This window comes from Crocuta crocuta, unplaced genomic scaffold (genome assembly GCF_008692635.1).
Source record: "Crocuta crocuta isolate KB4526 unplaced genomic scaffold, BGI_CrCroc_1.0 scaffold17, whole genome shotgun sequence".
NCBI lineage: Eukaryota > Metazoa > Chordata > Mammalia > Carnivora > Hyaenidae > Crocuta > Crocuta crocuta.
This window is the reverse complement of record NW_027532041.1, coordinates 1,064,154-1,082,199: the sequence shown is the minus strand read 5'-3', so window position 1 is coordinate 1,082,199 and position 18,046 is coordinate 1,064,154. Positions and strand designations below refer to the sequence as shown.

Below are 18,046 nucleotides of genomic sequence, written 5' to 3'. Positions count from 1 at the left end.
CCTGCGCGGCTCAGTCGTTTGAGCATCCTGTTTCAGCTCAGGTCATGATCTCGCGGTTCATGAGTTCATACCCATCACATCGGGCTCACTGCTGTCAGCACAGAACCTGCTTCAGATCCTCAGTCCCTATCTCTCTGCCCCTCCCCTGCTTGTGCTCTCTCAAAAATAAATAAAACATTAAAAACAAAAAAAAAGATGACTTAAAGAAATATCCACCTATGCTGGCTTTTTGTCTTTTGGCTCCCCAGCCCCTAGGGTTGTGCTCAGTGACATCTGGAGGGAAAGTCTGACTAGGGAACCCCAGTGCCTTTGCGACGTGAGCCTTGAAGAGACTAAAGTCTATACCCTGAATACAACTGTTCTAACGAGACTGAAACTCACCATTGGACTGGTCTTCCCCGTAGTTCTTATGAGATGGTGCATATAGGAACATCAGAGCAAAGACATACAGGTTCCACATCCCATAGATGCCTGTGAAAAAGGCACTGTTCACTTGGACTGTGACACCGCCCCACTTCCAGTGGCCTTCAGTCACCTATGAAAAAAGGACAGTGACATTCAATTAGAACCAAGAAGAAACAGAACACCAACCAACACAAAAACACAAAAAGACATTTGTCTTCTACATAGAGGAAAAGTAAAGGGCCATGTAAAACTCCGTTTTTAATCTAAATCATACCAGTATGAATTTAGGTTCACTGTGGGCCTACTGTGTATCAGGTACAAAGTCAGTGGTTCTCACATTGGCTGTACATCAGAATCACCCAGAGAGTATCTCTTCCTTAAACAGCAGTACATATTTATCCTTAATTTAAAGAAACTGTGTTTGGGGCGCCTGGGTGGCTCAGTTGGTTAAGTGCCCGACTTCGGTCAGGTCATGATCTCATGGTTCGTAGGTTCAAGCTCTGCGTCGGGCTCTGTGCTGATGGCTAGCTCAGAACCTGGAGCCTGCTTCGGATTCTGTATCTCCCATTCTGTATCTCCCTCTCTCTCTGACCCTCCCCTGCTCATGCTGTCTCTCTCTCTCAGAAATAAATAAAACATTAAAAAAAAAAAAAGAAAGAAACTGTGTTTGAGTATCACACTTATCCCTAACTATAACTCCTTCTCTGCTGTCTGTCTTCCCAGCTAGAAATAACTCCCTATAGGCAGAGACCATTTCTGACTTGATTACTACCATACCCTTGGTGCCTGATGCATCACAGTGGCTCAATGAAGACAAGCTGATCAAAGAAGCAAATGAGTAAGAGTGAGTAGCTTTCCATTGTGGGGCAGTGTGGGGAAGCAGAGAGACACAGCCTTGGAGTCAGAGATGGGATTCTATGCAGACTTCACCACTCACACTTCTGTTTAATATAAGAGAAGTAAAATTAAGATTCAACTGCAATTTCTTTAAGTGCAGTATAAAAACTTGCTGGGTTACTAAGGAGAATTAAGTAAACACATTCCTAGAAATTTCTTGGCACACATGGGGTGCCTGGGTGGCTCAGTCAGTTGAGAGTCCGACTTTGGCTCAGGTCTGATCTCACTGTTCGTGGGTTTGAGTCCCACGTCAGGCTCTGTGCTGACAGCTCAGAGCCTGGAGCCTGCCTTGGATTCTGTGTCTCTTTCTATCTGCCCCTCCCCCACTCATGTTCTGTGTGTCTCTCTCTCAAAAATAAACAAACATTAAAAAAAAAACTAAAAAAGAGAAATTTCTTGACATACAGTAAGCACTTAATAAATCTTAGGTCTTACACTGCCATTCTATGTAAGTGTCACTCATGAAGGTAATTATGAAGATTTCATACGCTTTACAATTCTACAAGAATGTTTTGAGGCTGCTTTTGTCTATGTTAATGACTTGATCATTGTCTGGAGGGCTGTCTGATGACACATGGATTACACTAAAAACTGTCAACAGAACTGCTGACCCAAGTGACTAAAAATTGTGCCAGCTCTGAGATCAATGAAATGACTCTGACCACTTCTGCTTGCTATAGGACATCTTAAATGGGAGTAAAAGAATACTGGATAAACGTTCCTGTGAGAACTTAATGAGGCTGGGTTATGCAAACCATCTCTAGGAGCCCCTTCTTCTAGAAGCTAAAGTATAAGATGGTAAGTTATACCTAAATGTTAATGACTTAAACAAGCAGGCAGATTTCACTTCCTGTTCATGAGGCAATAGGTCTGTATTCATTTGACACCGACTTTATAGCCCATGACCCCAGGGGCCCCAGGCATAATAAAGCTGTAAGTACAGGTGTTTCCTTTTGAAAGACCTGGCAGGTCAGTTAATTGGGTTAACTAATTGTAGACTTAACCAGTTTTAGTTTGGCCTTGGTGATATATAATTTTTCGTTTTTGTGATGCATAAACCACCATCACAAACTCTTGTTTATTTTAAAAAATAATTCACTTGATATGATGTGCTCAGAAATATTTTTGGGCAAAGAATTTCATAACCATTATTGATTTTAGACCAATGTAAGAACATTCAAGCTACTTAGGACTGACTTCTTAGCAATGTCTCCAAATGTCACTCTCCTTAACGAAGAATATCCTAAATTTATAAAAATGACTGTACTTAGGGCATACTAAAGATGACTTTAGTGCATATAATGAAAGAGGAGAGGAAGTCTTAAGATAGTTCCTGGAAATATATGCACCTGCTGTCATAACATAGGGAACCCTTCTGTATGTGATGAAGGAGGGAGGCTGGGCTGGGCACTATGGGTAAGAGGGAGTAAAGCAGCTCTGATTTTCTTGTACTCTGTTAAGGCGGTGGGCCCCTCAATAAAGGAAGGGCCTGCAAGAGACCCTACTTCCTATGACATAAGCTGGGAATACTGAATACTGAATTTTACTGAAATTGACTCTTGTCAGGACTGGCATGACTGATCTCAAGGAAACAGCCACTTGTATTCCTGGTACACAGTGGTATTCTATAGACAGATGTTTGTTGAATGAATATAGGCAAAAGTACTGCCATGTACAGGAATGTTGGTACAAATCCATGGGAATAGAAAGGGAGGACAGAGACAGTCACTCTAGGGAAATATCTGATTGCAAAATAAAGATAAAATATTGCATTCCATAGTAAATAATAAGAATTTTACTTAAAAGTAAGACATCAATAATGTCTTAATAAGTGTTGTTTCACTTAAATATTGCTCTCTAACACAGATATTAGCAAAGCTAAGACTTTTTAAGATAATAACAAAGATAATGATAGTTGATATTTATTCAATGCTAATATGTCAGACACTATAGTAAGAATCCTACATGGAAGATATCAGTCTTAGTAATAGTAAGCAGGTAATATTTCCACTCAACATATGGCAAACTGTGCCATAGGGAGGTACATTATCTCGCCCAAGATCGCTCAGCCTAAAAGTCATGGCTCTGACTCCAGAAGAAGGTATTCTTAACAGTAGGAATATTATTGTAAACAGGGGTAAGTGTGTTAAGTTAGCATATAGAGCCACTATTGTGGAAGACCAAATTTCCCTTGAAAATTCACTTAATTTATTATAATGCACATTATTATACACAGGTTTGTACACTCAAATCCATATAGTAATATATATGCACTATATGTCATAGACATAATAATGTGTATGTCCTAGACAGAGTAATCCATAGTAAACTGGATATATATGCAAAGTACAACTTTACAGTCGAACCACTGAAATTAGAATGCTCATACCATGGGGGCACACAGGCACTTGCGCGGCCTGAGGAGCCATAGCAGATCCGTGCCTACTATCTCATCTTTGCCATGAGACACATGCACCTTGTTTAGCATGGAGCTGCAGAATTACCCATACCCATAATTTGTCATCTCTAAATGTATTCTTTCCTGCTGAGGGCAAAGAGTTGAATTTGCATAAATGAGCTGTATACACAGTGTCACTCGACTGTGTGTGCGTGCTCTTCTCCTCTCTCAGTTATATCTGCTTGAGACCTCCTGAGATCTGAAAACATTCCCACCAACATGAACCACAGTAAGCAGCCTTAACAGATCAGGCCCTGTCAATCCAAAATCTTATTAACGCCGAGGCAGAGAGGTGACACTCACCCTATTCTAACTTCCGGAGGAAAAAATCAGATAGCCCCCATTGAAAAAGAAGAAAGAAAAAAGAAAAAAAAAAAAGGAAAATCATCTTCCCTCTGCATAAGTCTTATTTCTTAAAGTCCCTGTTTTTCCTGATTTAACATTTGAACAATTTACTTTTGTGTGAAACCACCCAATTATACCCCTGGAGCCAAGTGAAGGTCAAATCCCTTTACACCCAGTAGTCTTGACAACCAACATTCCACTTAACAACAAGATTTCCAAATCCCAGACACAGGCTCTCTTACTGGAAACATTTCCTCTGTAAGTAACAGAATGAAGTGATCACACACACACAAAAGAGCTGGGGACAGGCTCTCTGGGAGTTTGCTGCATGTGGCTTGACCTGAATGTCAGGCACCTGGGGGTCCCCTTAGTGAAGGTTGGTAACCTTCTCCCCTGCATTGCACTTCTGTTCCCTACTGTCCACCACCTCTAAACGGAACGCCTCTTTCTTTTCCAGAGGGGAAGGGCTAAAATACCAAACTGTGATGTACCATCTCTCGGTTGCTATGACTGAGGCCATTAAAATGGCAGGCATTAAAAGACTGCCCCTCAGGACCCAGCTACAAAGCCTCAAGGTCACTGCATTCCACAGCTTCCTGTTAGCCCTTCATTCCTGGCCTCAGAGCTTCAATATCCTGGCGAGATCCCCTCGCATTATATTTCATGGGGCTTAAATGCAAGCTCTCTCAGCAAGCCCGAGAGTATAATGGGAGTTTTAATACATTCCTTTTACCTAAGGCTGGGATCTATTTCAAAAAGTTACCCAATAGGTTTTCTTTCAGGTGAGCTCATTGCTGAGACATTCCAAAATGACATTAAAAAATAAATCCTCTGATGACTATATTAGTACAGTACCTGGGACATTGAGAGTTATGCCTGAAAACGTCTTAGATATCTATAAATAAACCTTAAAAAAATAACCCAGCAGGAGGAATGTGAGGAGCTAATGGAATCCAAAAGAACTCGCTGCTACCCCCTTGGAGTTGAAATCCACTCCGGGCTGACTGTCGCGGCAGATATAAAAAGCCAGCCACAGGCTGGAGCTGTGTTAGAAAATACTGGGGCAATGGAATATTAATCTTTTTCTCCAAAGAAAAGCCACAAACTCTGCTCCTTAGAAGAACTGGCCTACCTTGCTTTAAAAAGGTGCACTGCCTAACATATACAAGGCTAAATTTGGGCAACATGTAGCTGCCTCAAAGATCGGCCCGGCCCGTTGTCCCTTCTCGAATACACGTGGAAGGGACCCTCTGCAGAGCCAGGAGAGTAAGTGGTATGGGGACTGTGGGAGTGTGGCTTCAGCTTTCTGAGGTGGCAGACACATGTGTTAGGACCCAGTGCCCTTTCCTTCTGCCTCCCTGAGAGCATATCTTGGGACTGCCTTTTACTCTTCAGTCCAGCTTAACTTGAGGTTCTGTTTCTCCAAGCCTGCCCTGCTCTCTCGGACTCCCCTAACCAGCTGTATTAAGTGTCATGGCACGTTACCGAGGCATTGGAGGACTGGACGCTTTGGTCACATGAGGGAACAGGCCAAAGAAGTCAGGCCTCAGACACCCTTGTTTGAGTCTCAGCTGGTGGAATAAAAAACTCATTCAGAATTTGGAGTGCGCGTGAAGTTTCCAAGGCTTTATAAACAAACAGTCTGATATAAACACAGTATTGGTGTAGGTCACAGCAGATGTGGTAAGCAGAGCTTACGAAGACAGATATGCATATTTGTTTTATTATTTTTCCACATTCATGTCAGCCTTCAACAGCAACACTAACACCGCCTGGTGGGCAGAGTCCACATAGCCCCAGGGGCTCCTAACTTGGGTCAGAGGCACCCTTGGATGTCCTTCCGTAAAGTTCAAGGGGTCCATGAACTGGAATGAGGATAATTATATCTTTATTTTCACTGGTCTCTAACTGAAAGTTACCGTTTCTTTCATTTATGAATGTAGAAAACAAGTTCCTGTTACTATTAGCACCGCTGGTAATTCTGCCACCAACAGAAATAATATTTTCATATCAATCACAATTATAGATACAGATCTGTAATACCTGTAACATATATATCTGCAAATACCTATATATCTGATGCCCTTTGAAATCCAAAGTATTTTATTTGACTCATTTAAAAACATTCCAAGAAGAGGCCCACAGCCTCCACCAAGTTGCCCAAGGGTGTCTATGGCACAATAAAAGCACAGGAGCCCCTCTGAGGAAATTAGCTAGCAGAAAGAGACAAGTCTGGACCTAAGGCTCTATCTGTACTACTTACATTCTCAGTTTGGGCCAAATACAGGGATGACAGAATAGTTGGCAAAAAAAAAAAAAAAAGTCAAAATGACTGGGTTCGGGTCCCTCACATACTAAATGTCCTTTGGCACAACATTTACCCTTTTTCTTACTCACGAGAGTACAGCTATTCCTGCCCACCATGTGCCAGGCACTCTGCAAATCACTTTGCAAACATTACTTCCCGTGATCCTTATAGCCACCTTTTGCAGCAGTACTGTTATGACATCCATTCTATGTATAAGAAACTTCAACCTTAGAACTGTGAAATAACCCATCCACAGTGCCACCTGGCTGGAAAACAGCACAAATGGGAAATGTCTTGAAGGCCATTTGATTTCATATCCTAGCAACTGGGATAGCAAACCTTACCCTACTTCCCCGCCGGATTTTCGTGAAGCTCCAGCAAATAACAGAAAAGTAACATGTCAGATTTAAACAGTATTTTCCACTTTCCGAATCCAGTTACCAATATTTTAAAATTATTACCATTATTGAGGTCAAGAGAGCCAAAGTTTGAGTTTTAGAAATAACCAGCAGAAAGGTTAAGATTCTATCAAGGAGACCTGTGAATTATATTTCATGTTTAAGTGGCAATATAATTACTGCAAAGAATGGCTGATGGACTGTAAAAGGATCTATGTTAATACTAGATAAGGATCAAATCAAACTGATACTTGCTTCTCGGTGTTCTGCTATAGGGCTTGAAAGGTGCCTTCTCTTAAGTAAATGAAGTAAGTGTCCTTCAAACTGGCTGCAGGCTTTTAATTTATTCAGCAACTTCTTCCCGTGAGGCTGTATCGAAAGAGAAAATTCCATCCACCTATGGCCAGGTGGTATGTCCCTGATTGGAGCAGCCTTAAAAACACGGTTTGAAGAGCTGCCCAGCATTAGAGCCTCCCTGCTCCTTCCTCAGCAGCTCTCTAGAATTTTCTATGCAGAATAGAGTCACCTCTCCAGGCATATTCTCACCCTGACCATTCAGGATCCACTTACCTGACTAACGATGAAGAAAATGACAGTCATAGCAGCACAGGCCAAGGTGATCAGCATGAGGAACTTGAACCTGAAAATCAGCCCCTATTAGGAAGGAGAAAAAGAGTAGCTTAACACTCTCCCAGCTGGTACCAATCCTTTTCTCAATATATAAATCTATAAAAAAACTAATTTTAAAGAAATCTATAAAACCAAATCCCTAAAAGTGACTAGTAAAATAATTTCACATAGTTAACATTTCTGCTGCAGAGGTGAATGTGGCTGAAAATTTTACTGGGCCAAATATTTCTTATGTTCTTATCTCTCACGAAACAGTGATACCAGAGCCTGGGAAATTATATTCACAGCACGTTGTGAGGCTGCTAATTTCCCTGCTAAGCTGGTTATGCTTCTCTGCAAGGGTTCAAAGTCACCAAATCCAAGTTTTCTGTGGTTGTAATAAAATTCTGCTCCAGTGAACAAAAAGAAATGTGCATATTAATCAACATGAAGTGGATTGGGTTGAATTTTCTCATGTGTCACTCCAGCTCTAGAGACAGGCAAAGCTTCAGAAAGGGCCCAGGCTTTCCTGAGAGCAGGATTTAAGGGAACCTGTGTTTCAGGGAGAGACACCTCTTATTCAATTGCAGATCCACTGCATATATAAACCCTGGGGTTCTGCACTTTCTGTTTCTTTTCATGGAGGAATTAGTTCCATGTGTCTCCAAGGACAGCCACTTAGGCATGCGTCCAAGGGATCCTTGAAAAATTAAGAATGTGTTGCTTGCATTAGAGATTAGAGGATGTTGAGTGTTTTCCCTTGAATGAGGCACATAATACATAAACCAAGATTACGGAATTCTATCTGATCAGCTGCTGGATATTTTAGGGGAAATGTAGCCTCTTGGGAATCTAACAGTCAGATCACCTGGGTTGAAGCCCAGGCTCAAGGCTGATTCTCAGCAAGGGAACCTTACCTAAAGCCTCACCCCAGCCAAAGCCTGACTCTACCCTAGTCAAATCTCCCATCTAGTATCACCCGCATTCCGTCCCAAAGCTGAAAAACCTGCTGAACAAGTTCACCCCTACTGAGGACAGAAAGGCACATATTCCACAGAAAACCCCAAGACCCACGCAGGCCAGCAGCATGTTTGTAGAGTCCGACGTAGCCTCTTATTTCACCCAGAGATCCTACATTACATGAGAACGTCTCAAAGCGTATTTGAAACAAAGGCTTCTAATCTCCAGGCATAGATGTATGGTGTGTGTTTACACATTAAGCAGGAGAGTTACCCGACCCTGTGTGAGCCAAGGGATTTGCTCACCTCATAGTGCAGCCGCCGGACTTTGCTCATGGCTGGCAGGCTGGACTGCTTCCCACTGATGTTCCGAAACACCTGAAACACCATGAAGCACAGAAACAGGAAGTAGAGGCAGAGGCAGATACCAGCCACAATGATGAAGGCCATCTGATGGTTTCCAGTAAAGGAAATGGCAGGCTAGCTGGGGACACAAGCACTTCGCAACTCTGTCGGCAAAAACACTCTCTGTCTCCAAATAGCTAGGCAATTTTCAGGGGGATAAAATATTAAAACCTGGCATTCTAACAGTAGTGATCGAGATTTTTCTGACACTTAAGTACAACAGAATGGAATGAACCAAATTGCTTTCTAAGGCAAGGAAAAAGAGCAACAGAGCCTTGCTTGTTAGAAATGCAGACTCCAGGGCCCGCCTTAGACCTACCAAGTAAGAATCTTCCTCTTAACAAGATGCCCAGGAGGTATGTATGTATAATAAATTTGAAACGCACTAAAATACCGGATACGGCTGCAAATTACTGATCAGATAGAACGCTGCATTAAAATCACTCAGAGTTAAAATGCAGCCCAGATTTCACCGAAGATATACGACATTGGATTCTCCAAGAGCAGGGAAACCAAGTATGATCAAGTTTGAGAACTACTGGGCTAGTTAGTCCTTGGATTTATAAGGAGACGGAGACACCCTGGAATCAGGAGGTGATGAAGTGGGGGATGGGAGCAGCCACAGCAGCTGGAAGGGATGCTGGGCATGGGACAGAAGTCCTTGAAGTAAAACCAGGGAGGAAGTTCTGTTTGCAGTCTGTGTTACCACAGAGAAATCTTGTCAAATGGGACAGGGAGCAGAACAGACGGCCAAGTCGGGAGAGGAGGGCAGGGGCAGTATATACTTTGAAACTATCAGGGCAACTCTGAGACCTATCTTTAAAGCTCAACTTGAGAACAACCAAGGCTTGGGGTACACTGAGCTGGCTTGGGAGGCAGGTGACCTGAATGCAAGTCCTTTCTGCTCCAACTCTACCTCCAAGTTGCATATTTTAAAACATTTTAATAAGTGTGAACTCAGCATGTATATTTCATTAAATAATACATTTAATGGAGTTTCTCTTTCTTCCCTAAAGCCAACAGAACCCTAGAATGAAGAAAATAACAGTTTTTTTTTGCTACAGGACCTGACATTTTATTTACCTTCCTGGACCTCCATCATATCTGTACAGCAAAAGGCTTGAAGTAGACTTAATATTATGAGTATTTCCTGTGTTGTGCAGCTCACTTTTTGGGAAGCAATGATGGGAGTCGTGGGGAGCTCAACTCTCTCATCTTTAAGGTAATGATACGACTGATACAGTTTGCTCACAAAGTTCTTGTGATATTCAGAAGCCCAGATCAACATCATGGCCAAACAAACCATTATTTACCAGCACATGACAAGATATTATCCATCAGGAAATAATACAACTCTAACCTTTCTCCCCATTACAGAGGAGACTCTTTTTCTCCCATAGCCCTTGACATATTATTCAGGAAGATAAAATATTTAAATCCAGCATCCTAAAGGGGATAAGCTAAGACCATCGCTTCTGCTTCATGAAGATGACTCAGACAGAGTTTATGCCAACCAACCAGAAGCGTCGGCAACTCCTCTGGAACTAATCACCTTAGCCTGATCTCCATGTGGTCTCAGAAACGAATCGCAGCAGCACGGCAGGCCGGCACACCAAGTGTGGTCACTGTGAGAAGTCGCACACACAGATGACTTTGGAAACGGGCTCTCCCACAGGGCCCCAGATATGAACCTCCGTGGCTGCAGGGAAAAGCTAGGCATGCTGGAGTCTGCAGTAAACAAGCACATAGATCATTTAGACAGGCTGCGGTGAGACTAGCAACTCTGATCCGTCTGCACCGTGAGGACGCACTGCAACTTCCTCATTTTGCCTCCTCTCACCGGGCTTCAAAGCAAGCATTCATTCTTCTTATTTGCCTTAATTGTGCCGTTATCAGTGGTCTGAGGATCAAAGCTCTGACTGAGCACGCACGGAGAGCATTAGCAGGGCTCAGAAAATCATGGTGGGGGACCAGGTGGGTATGGCAAGAAACGAAACACTGAACCCATCAAGGAAGGATACAGCCAGCTCTGTTCCAACATCTGTAGTCCAGATACTGTAGAAGGGATTGGTGAGTTGTACCCCTCTACAAAGAAAAACAATATGGAAAGACACAATTAATACAGAGGCAAAGGGGAACTTTCGTGTTTACACATTCTTAGCTTCTCAGCCAGAGGGGTGGGGGCTGTCTTTAGACGAAGAAAAGTTCACAGACTTAAAGAGAAACAGAGTCTGATGGACAGGGCCCTCACGAATATCTTCCATCTATAAAGGGCTTTGTCTTTGATTTAATCCCAATCCTTATCTGAGGATGTGACCATGTCCAATGCTTTAACCCCATAGGCTCCTGGCCACCCTTCTTCTCTTTGAATACCTCTAAAGAAGCTGGAGTGGACATGGGGATACACATTTTGGCCCAGGCTCCCCCAGGCATGTACTCACCTCTCACACATATCAAATATGAAGAGGCAGAAAGAGCCAACAGCAATTGGTCCAACTTGTTTCCAATACCCTGCTATGTGATTCCGCTCATGCTGATCCTAAGGAAAAGCAAGTTGAGAAATGAGATAGGGGAAAGCAAAGCACTTCTATAGGTAAGTCAGTCATTCAAACACCTGTTGTGGATCAAGCATCATGCTAGACTCTAGACAGAGGAGAATGAGTAAGAGCAAAGTCTTTGTTCCAAAGCAGCTCATTGTTATCAGCCCATCCATAGGGGCCCTCACAGCAATTGGAACAGGATGCTATGGGAACCCAGAGAAAGGTCTCGTACCCTCAGCAGTGAAAGATCTGTGGTCTGCAAAACAACTCATTCAGAGTTAAATTCCAATGTGACATAACACTTGGGTTGGATCAGGCAGGTGGTCCCCAGAGGACAAAATAAAGACTCTAAGGCATTAAAATATGTCAAGAGATATATCAACATCTCTCACTGTTAGGAGAACTGACATATATTCTCCCTATCTTCATTAAAATCAAGAGTGGTTCCTCTTGAGAGATACACAAAGGTGCCAAGAGACAGAGAGTGAAGGAACGTAAAAGGAGAAAACAGGAAAGACAAATCGTAGCAGCCAGGTTGGAGCCCAGGTGGGACACTGCACACAGCTCACTCTGGGCAGCCCACTGTGGCGGGCTGTGCTGCTCTACCTGAGTCTCCTGTACTGCTGTCCCTGCTGTGAGGGCTCATTCTCAGTACATCACTGCTGGAGGAGCCCTCACGCCTACCCCAGCGTAAGCTAACACCTCTCTCTCCTCTCACTGCTCTCCTAGAAGGGCTGCAAGCCTTCAGAAGCAATGATCAAACCACCATGGAATTTAAAAACAGTCTACTACTACGAAGCTGACGGTGCCTGACAGGAGGACCCAGCTCCAGCTGGCACATCACCTTAGCCACACCGCGATGACTACTCCATTCTTATTTTTACCCATGGTACCCTCAGTCCCTCCTGAAATATGATTTGATGTCTGTGCAAACCAAAACCAGGGAGGTGACAGGGGTTACTAGGCCACCTGGATAAGTTGCCAGTGGCAAAGAGCCAAGCCCACATTCACTGGGGGTTACCTTGGTCCTGGGGACAAGCAGAGCTAAAGCCCAAGAAGAAGAAATAGTAAGAATTGTTGACATTTATGTGTTTACTTTCTGTAAAAAAATACATCATCTCATTTAAATCTCACAAAAACTCTATGCATTAGGCCTTTAAAATCCATCTTATAGGGGCGCCTGGGTGGCTCAGTCGGTTGAGCGGCCGACTTTGGCTCGGGTCATGATCTCATGGTTTGTGGGTTTGAGCCCCGCGTCGGGCTCTGTGCTGACAGCTAGCTCGGTGCCTGAAGCCTGGTTCAGATTCTGTGTCCCCCTCTCTCTCTGACCCTCCCCTGCTCATGATGTCTCTCTTTCTCTCTCAGAAATAAATAAAACATTAAAAAAAAAAAAATCCATCTTATAGACAAGAAACCAAATCCTGAGCAATTAAATGACTTGCCTAAGGCCAAACAGCTAGTTAGCAAGTGCTGGAGTAGGAATTTAAACCAACGGTCTGACTCTGGAGTTTGCCCTGCAACCACTATAGTTTATTTGGCCTCATACACCATCCCTTCCTTCGTCAGGAGGCTCCTACCATCATGTGCTCGCCACAGAAGATGATCCAGAAGGAGAGAAGCATCGCATAGAAAATGCCCTGTCGGATGTCACCAAACAGCAGCATCCACGTCCAGTCGAATCCAATGGAAAACCACTCCACCGGGATGTTGATAAATGTCATGGAAATCCCAAGGGCAAAGATGACTCTGATCACGACAGAATATCAAGAAAACCACTTTATTCATCTGGGAGGCAGATTTTCAAGAAAACAACCCAGTTTTGGGAAATGAGATGTTACATATTGGGACTGAAGCCACACGATCCATGTCTCAGCTCTCATGAATTTGTACACAGAGAGGCAAAATGCCTTATTTTGTTGGCACCACTGCAGAACGAAGGAGTGTTACATTAACTTTCCTATAAGATTGAACCTAACCTCCTTAATGCCCTGAACTTCATTCTGGAACCATACCAGATTAAGAGCTTCCTGCAATGTTTTTCCCCTCCTTTGCCTTCTTAAGCAGACCTCGTTGAACATAATTATCCTCGTTTACCTATTCAGGTAATCATTAAGAACACTCACTACCATTGTTATTATGATATCCTCAGCAACTATAACCAAGCATGGTTGTTTCAATAATAAACCACTCCAAACAACATGAAACACAATTTCTTTTACCTGCTTGTTTAGTTTTTATTTTACTCTTTCCCTATTGCACTATTAATTGCCACTGCTGTATCAAGTTCATTCATTTTGCCACTGATTTATTCATACTTTCACTCATACCTATTAATTAAGCACGGATCACATACCGGGCATTTTGTTATGGCTACAGATACCTAAGAGAGTAGCCCTCTTCTACTCAAGGAGATACATATAGTGGCTGAGCCAAATAAAGTGTGACAGGTGATATGACAGGAGTGTGCACAGGCTGCCACAGGGACTTCTAACTTTGACAGAGACAGAAACTGAGAGGGGCTGGGAGTCAAGACTGGGGAGGTGAAAGAACATTTCAAGCAAAGGGAAAAGCCTGGATGAAGGCACAGAAGCCTGGAACAGCCTGAAGCATTTGGAGATCTGCATGTAGCACATACCAGGAAATGACACCAAGTTAAGTAAAAGAAAAGACTGAGCTCAAGAAGAAACTTGTCTACCCCATCAGAGAACTTGAAATTTATCTTGAAAGGACTGAGGATCCAATAAGAAGGTTAAACAGTGGAGGAATATCATTCATTCATCCAACACATTCACATTTATTGAGTTCCTACTATGTGTCAGTCACTATTCTAGATATTGGGAATACAGTAAACAAAGAAGGCAAGGATCCTGCTCTAATGATGCTTCTGTTCAGCACGGATGAGAGGATGGGTCTGGGAGGAAAGATAACAAATAAATAGAAAATATAATAAAGAAAAATAAAGCAAGGTAGAAAATAAAGAGAGAAGGAGTACTACTTTATATAAGGTGGGGAGGAAAAAGTCTCTAAGATAAGAGACATTATGGCAGGGGCTGAAGGAAATGAGGAATTGAGCCACACAGATATCAACAAAAGAGCATTTCAGATGAAGAGGACAGCAAGTGCAAAGGCCCTGGGGTGGAAGCATACCAGGCATGTCTGAGCATCACCAAGGGGGATGGTGAGTGTTAGAGAGGATCAGAGATGAAATCAGGGGATCCAGGTGCTTTACAGACCAGGGTAAAGGAAATGAAAAGCCATTCANCTGAGTGTTATGTGGAAACTAATTTGACAATAAACTATTTGTAAAAAAAAAAAAAAAGAAGTGAGAAAAAATAAAATCACTATTTACTAAAAGGGAAAAAAAAAAAAAAAGGAAATGAAAAGCCAACAGAGAGCTTTGAGCTGAGGAGTGACAAGATCTGATTTACACTTGAAAGGGAACGTTGACTGCTGTGAGAATATAGACTATAGGAAGGACAGGAGTGGAAGCAAGAAGAGCAGTTGAAAGAAAGGCTATTTCCAAACAACCAGGCGAGAAATGGGAAATGAGAGTGAGTTATTATGGTGGTAGCAATGGACGCAGTGAGATTTCTGGCTGGGTTGGATGAGGGTGTGCAAAAAGACAGAAGTAAAGGAGAACTTCTACTTCTCTAACCTGAGCAGCTGAAAGAATGGAGCTACCATTTCCTTTGGTGGGGATGCCTAGGAGAGGGGCAAGTTTGAAGTAGGAGAAAATAAAATGTTCTTCTTTGCAGGTGTTACATTTTTGTGCAAGTGAAAATGTTAAATAACAGCTAGAATAGTTGGGTTGAGGGCTGGGAGAGGCTGAGGTTGCGGATATAAATTAAGAGTCATCAGAGTGTAGGTGATTTTTAAGGCAAAACTAGACGACATCACTACCGGAATAAGCATAGCTAATAAAGAGAAGAGGCCTAATGACTGAGCACTGGCTCCAAAGTTTAAGAGGTTGAAAAGATGGTTAGAAACAGCACTGGAGACAGTGATGATCAGCAAAGGAGGAGAATAACCATGAGAAGGGCGAAGGAGGCTCTGTGAAGAAAAAGGAAGTGACCAGTTATGTCGAATGCTGTTGAGGAGTCAAGTGAGAACTGAGAAGTGAGCACTGGATTTGGAATGTGAAGGTCATTGGTGATCCTGTCAAGAGCAGTTTTAATGAGGCATGAAATGGGCTCAAGAAAGAACAGGTGAGAAAGATATATAGAAAAGATTTTTGAGGAGTTTTGATGCAAAGAGGAGTAGAAAGACGGCATCAGGGGGAAGTAGGAAAAGTAAGAGTTTCGTCTAAGAATGTGAAATGATAGAATGTGTTTGTATGTTAATGGGAATCATCCAGCAGAAAGGAAAAGTCAGTAATGTGGGACAGAAAGGGGATATATCTATGAGCATATCGTCTTTATGGAGGTGAGAGAGTTGGGTTTAGGAGAAAGGCAGTTTGTTCACTATGACAGAGAGAAGTATCTGACTCAGACCATGGGAATGAAGAGCAAAGACAGAATAGAGAGCCAGAAACGTGAGTGAGGCTTAATTCTTAGGATTTCATAATAATTTGCATGTGAAAGCAAAAGAGTCCAGGATGATTCCTGGTCTAATCACCAGCCCAAGTACCACCTTGACCACTTGAACTAGACCCCAGCAAAACTGGGACCATGGCAGGCAGATCTGGGATGCCAGTGTTCCTTAAGAGTGCTCTGAAATCAGCTCTTACTTTTCTAGAAGCACTGGGGGTCGGGACATCATAGTGATCCTCCTCCAATACCACACCATAATGATGAAGATGCTGGGCGTAAGGAAGGTCTTCATGGCAAACCACACCTTGGTGAAGCCTCCATTTTGATGGATTCCCTAGACAAAGACCAATCGTAATTTTGAAGGTGAATATATCTTAGTGTTATTTTCTACCAGCAAATGCATTTTGGGGAGAAGTGAAGAGATCTTTTCTGAACTTTTAAGATCAAGAGCTTTAACATTCATAGCATATACTCTCTTCACACTCCCCATGGCCCCTCCTCAGGCACTGTAAGAAATCTAAATAAAGAGGTTCCTGGGTGGCTCAGTCGATTAAGTGTCCATCTTCAGCTCAGGTCATGATCTCATAGTTGATGGGTTTGAGCTGGCTCAGTCGGTTAAGTGTCCGTCTTCAGCTCAGGTCATGATTTCATAGTTGATGGGTTTGAGCCCCACGTCATGCTCTGTGCTGACAGCTAGCTCAGAGCCTGGAGCCTGTTTAGGGTTCTGTGTTCCCTCTTTCTGGCCCTCCGTCCCCTGCTCATACTGTCTATCAGAAATAAATAAAACATTAAAAAAAATTTTTTATTGTTAAAAAAAGAAATCTAAATAAAAGGCAAAAAAAATGGACCCACTCTATACAAAGGGAATCACTAAGAGCATGATTAAAGATTTTTCTGTGAGATTTTTATTGAAAAATTGGAGCTGTTTTAAGATAGCTCCCAAAATTTTGGGATGATAAAACGTGTTAAGGTAAATCTGTTCAGTGGAATGCTAAGCAGTATTGCAAACTATGTTTATATTATATTCACAATATACTATTAAATGAAAAAAAACAAGGAACAAAAAAGTCAGTTGAGGATGATCTTTTTTTTGGAAAGAATGTATGTATGTATATATCTATCTGTATAGAAGAAGTCTGTAGGGAGATATATGAAAACCTAAACAGTAATTATTTCTCTAGATATTACAGGTAATTTTAAAGTTCTTTATTGTGTTTGCTTTTGCTTCCTAATTTTCTACTATGTACTTCTTATGTGACTTTTTTTAGTTAAAAAGTCTCTTGCCCATGTTTTTTTTTTTTTGCCTGTTAAACAAATAAAATGGAAAGAACCTAAAACACCACTGCTCCCTTTAATATTTGTGCTTGAAATAAACTTAAAAAAAAAAAAAGAAAGAAAAGGAAGTGGGGGTGCCTGGGTGGCTCAGTCAGTTAAGTGCCTGACTCTTAGTTTCAGCTGAGGTCATGATCTCATAGTTTCTAAGTTCAAGCTTCACATCTCGAACAGGCACAGAGCCTGTCTGAGATTTTCTTTCTCCATCTCTGCCCCTCCAATCCTTGCTCACTTGCTCTTTCTCTCTCAAAATAAATAAACTTAAAAAAATTTGTGCTTGCAAGGTGAGACATGTAAAAAAATTACTTTTATCTTGGTATTATTACACAATCATGACCATCATAATAAAATCTTAAATGGGTACAATAACTGCATTACTTTCCATTTCTATAATCTCTCATGTAAATTTAAGATCTCAGCCATCATAGGTATGTTATTTCTATTTCTCAGGTGAAGCAATGAACACATGGCGATGCCAAGAGTGAGATGGAGTTCCCTTCCAATCCACATGTTCACAAACCACTGCCCTTAGCTGGTGTTCTAATGTCACAGGCTGCCTGGACCCTGTAGCTTCACTTACCACCAACTGAATATCCTTTATTTCCCCAATTCCAACGTTGATTTTCTTCTTCTCATTCACAGGGAGCCGAATGTTCAGAAGATAGTACTTATGAGCTACAGACCCGATTTCCATGAAAGGAAGGACATCACATTCATAGTAACGACCCTCATATTCCGGGGTCTGGAAGAAGGGCAGAGAGTTTGAGACAGAATTGCTATTTCCAATAGACTATGTCTGAATTGTCTTACCTTTGCCTCATTATCACCAATGCTAAAATGCTAATGCTTAAACGAATACCT

The 18,046-nt window shown here is 42.2% G+C and overlaps 1 protein-coding gene across 1 annotated transcript in view; it reads right to left on the bottom strand.

Annotated features, from left to right (window-relative positions):
• WLS (Wnt ligand secretion mediator) overlaps positions 1–18,046 on the bottom strand; it is a 101,365-nt gene that overhangs the window by 10,824 nt on the left and 72,495 nt on the right. The window contains exons 4-11 of the mRNA XM_077776382.1: positions 17,766–17,927; positions 16,051–16,187; positions 12,902–13,070; positions 11,226–11,323; positions 10,806–10,869; positions 8,686–8,829; positions 7,382–7,465; positions 382–535 (exon numbers count right to left, since the gene is read on the bottom strand). Of these exons, the coding sequence (XP_077632508.1) occupies positions 382–535; positions 7,382–7,465; positions 8,686–8,829; positions 10,806–10,869; positions 11,226–11,323; positions 12,902–13,070; positions 16,051–16,187; positions 17,766–17,927 (1,012 nt within the window). The remainder of the gene's footprint in view (positions 1–381; positions 536–7,381; positions 7,466–8,685; positions 8,830–10,805; positions 10,870–11,225; positions 11,324–12,901; positions 13,071–16,050; positions 16,188–17,765; positions 17,928–18,046) is intronic.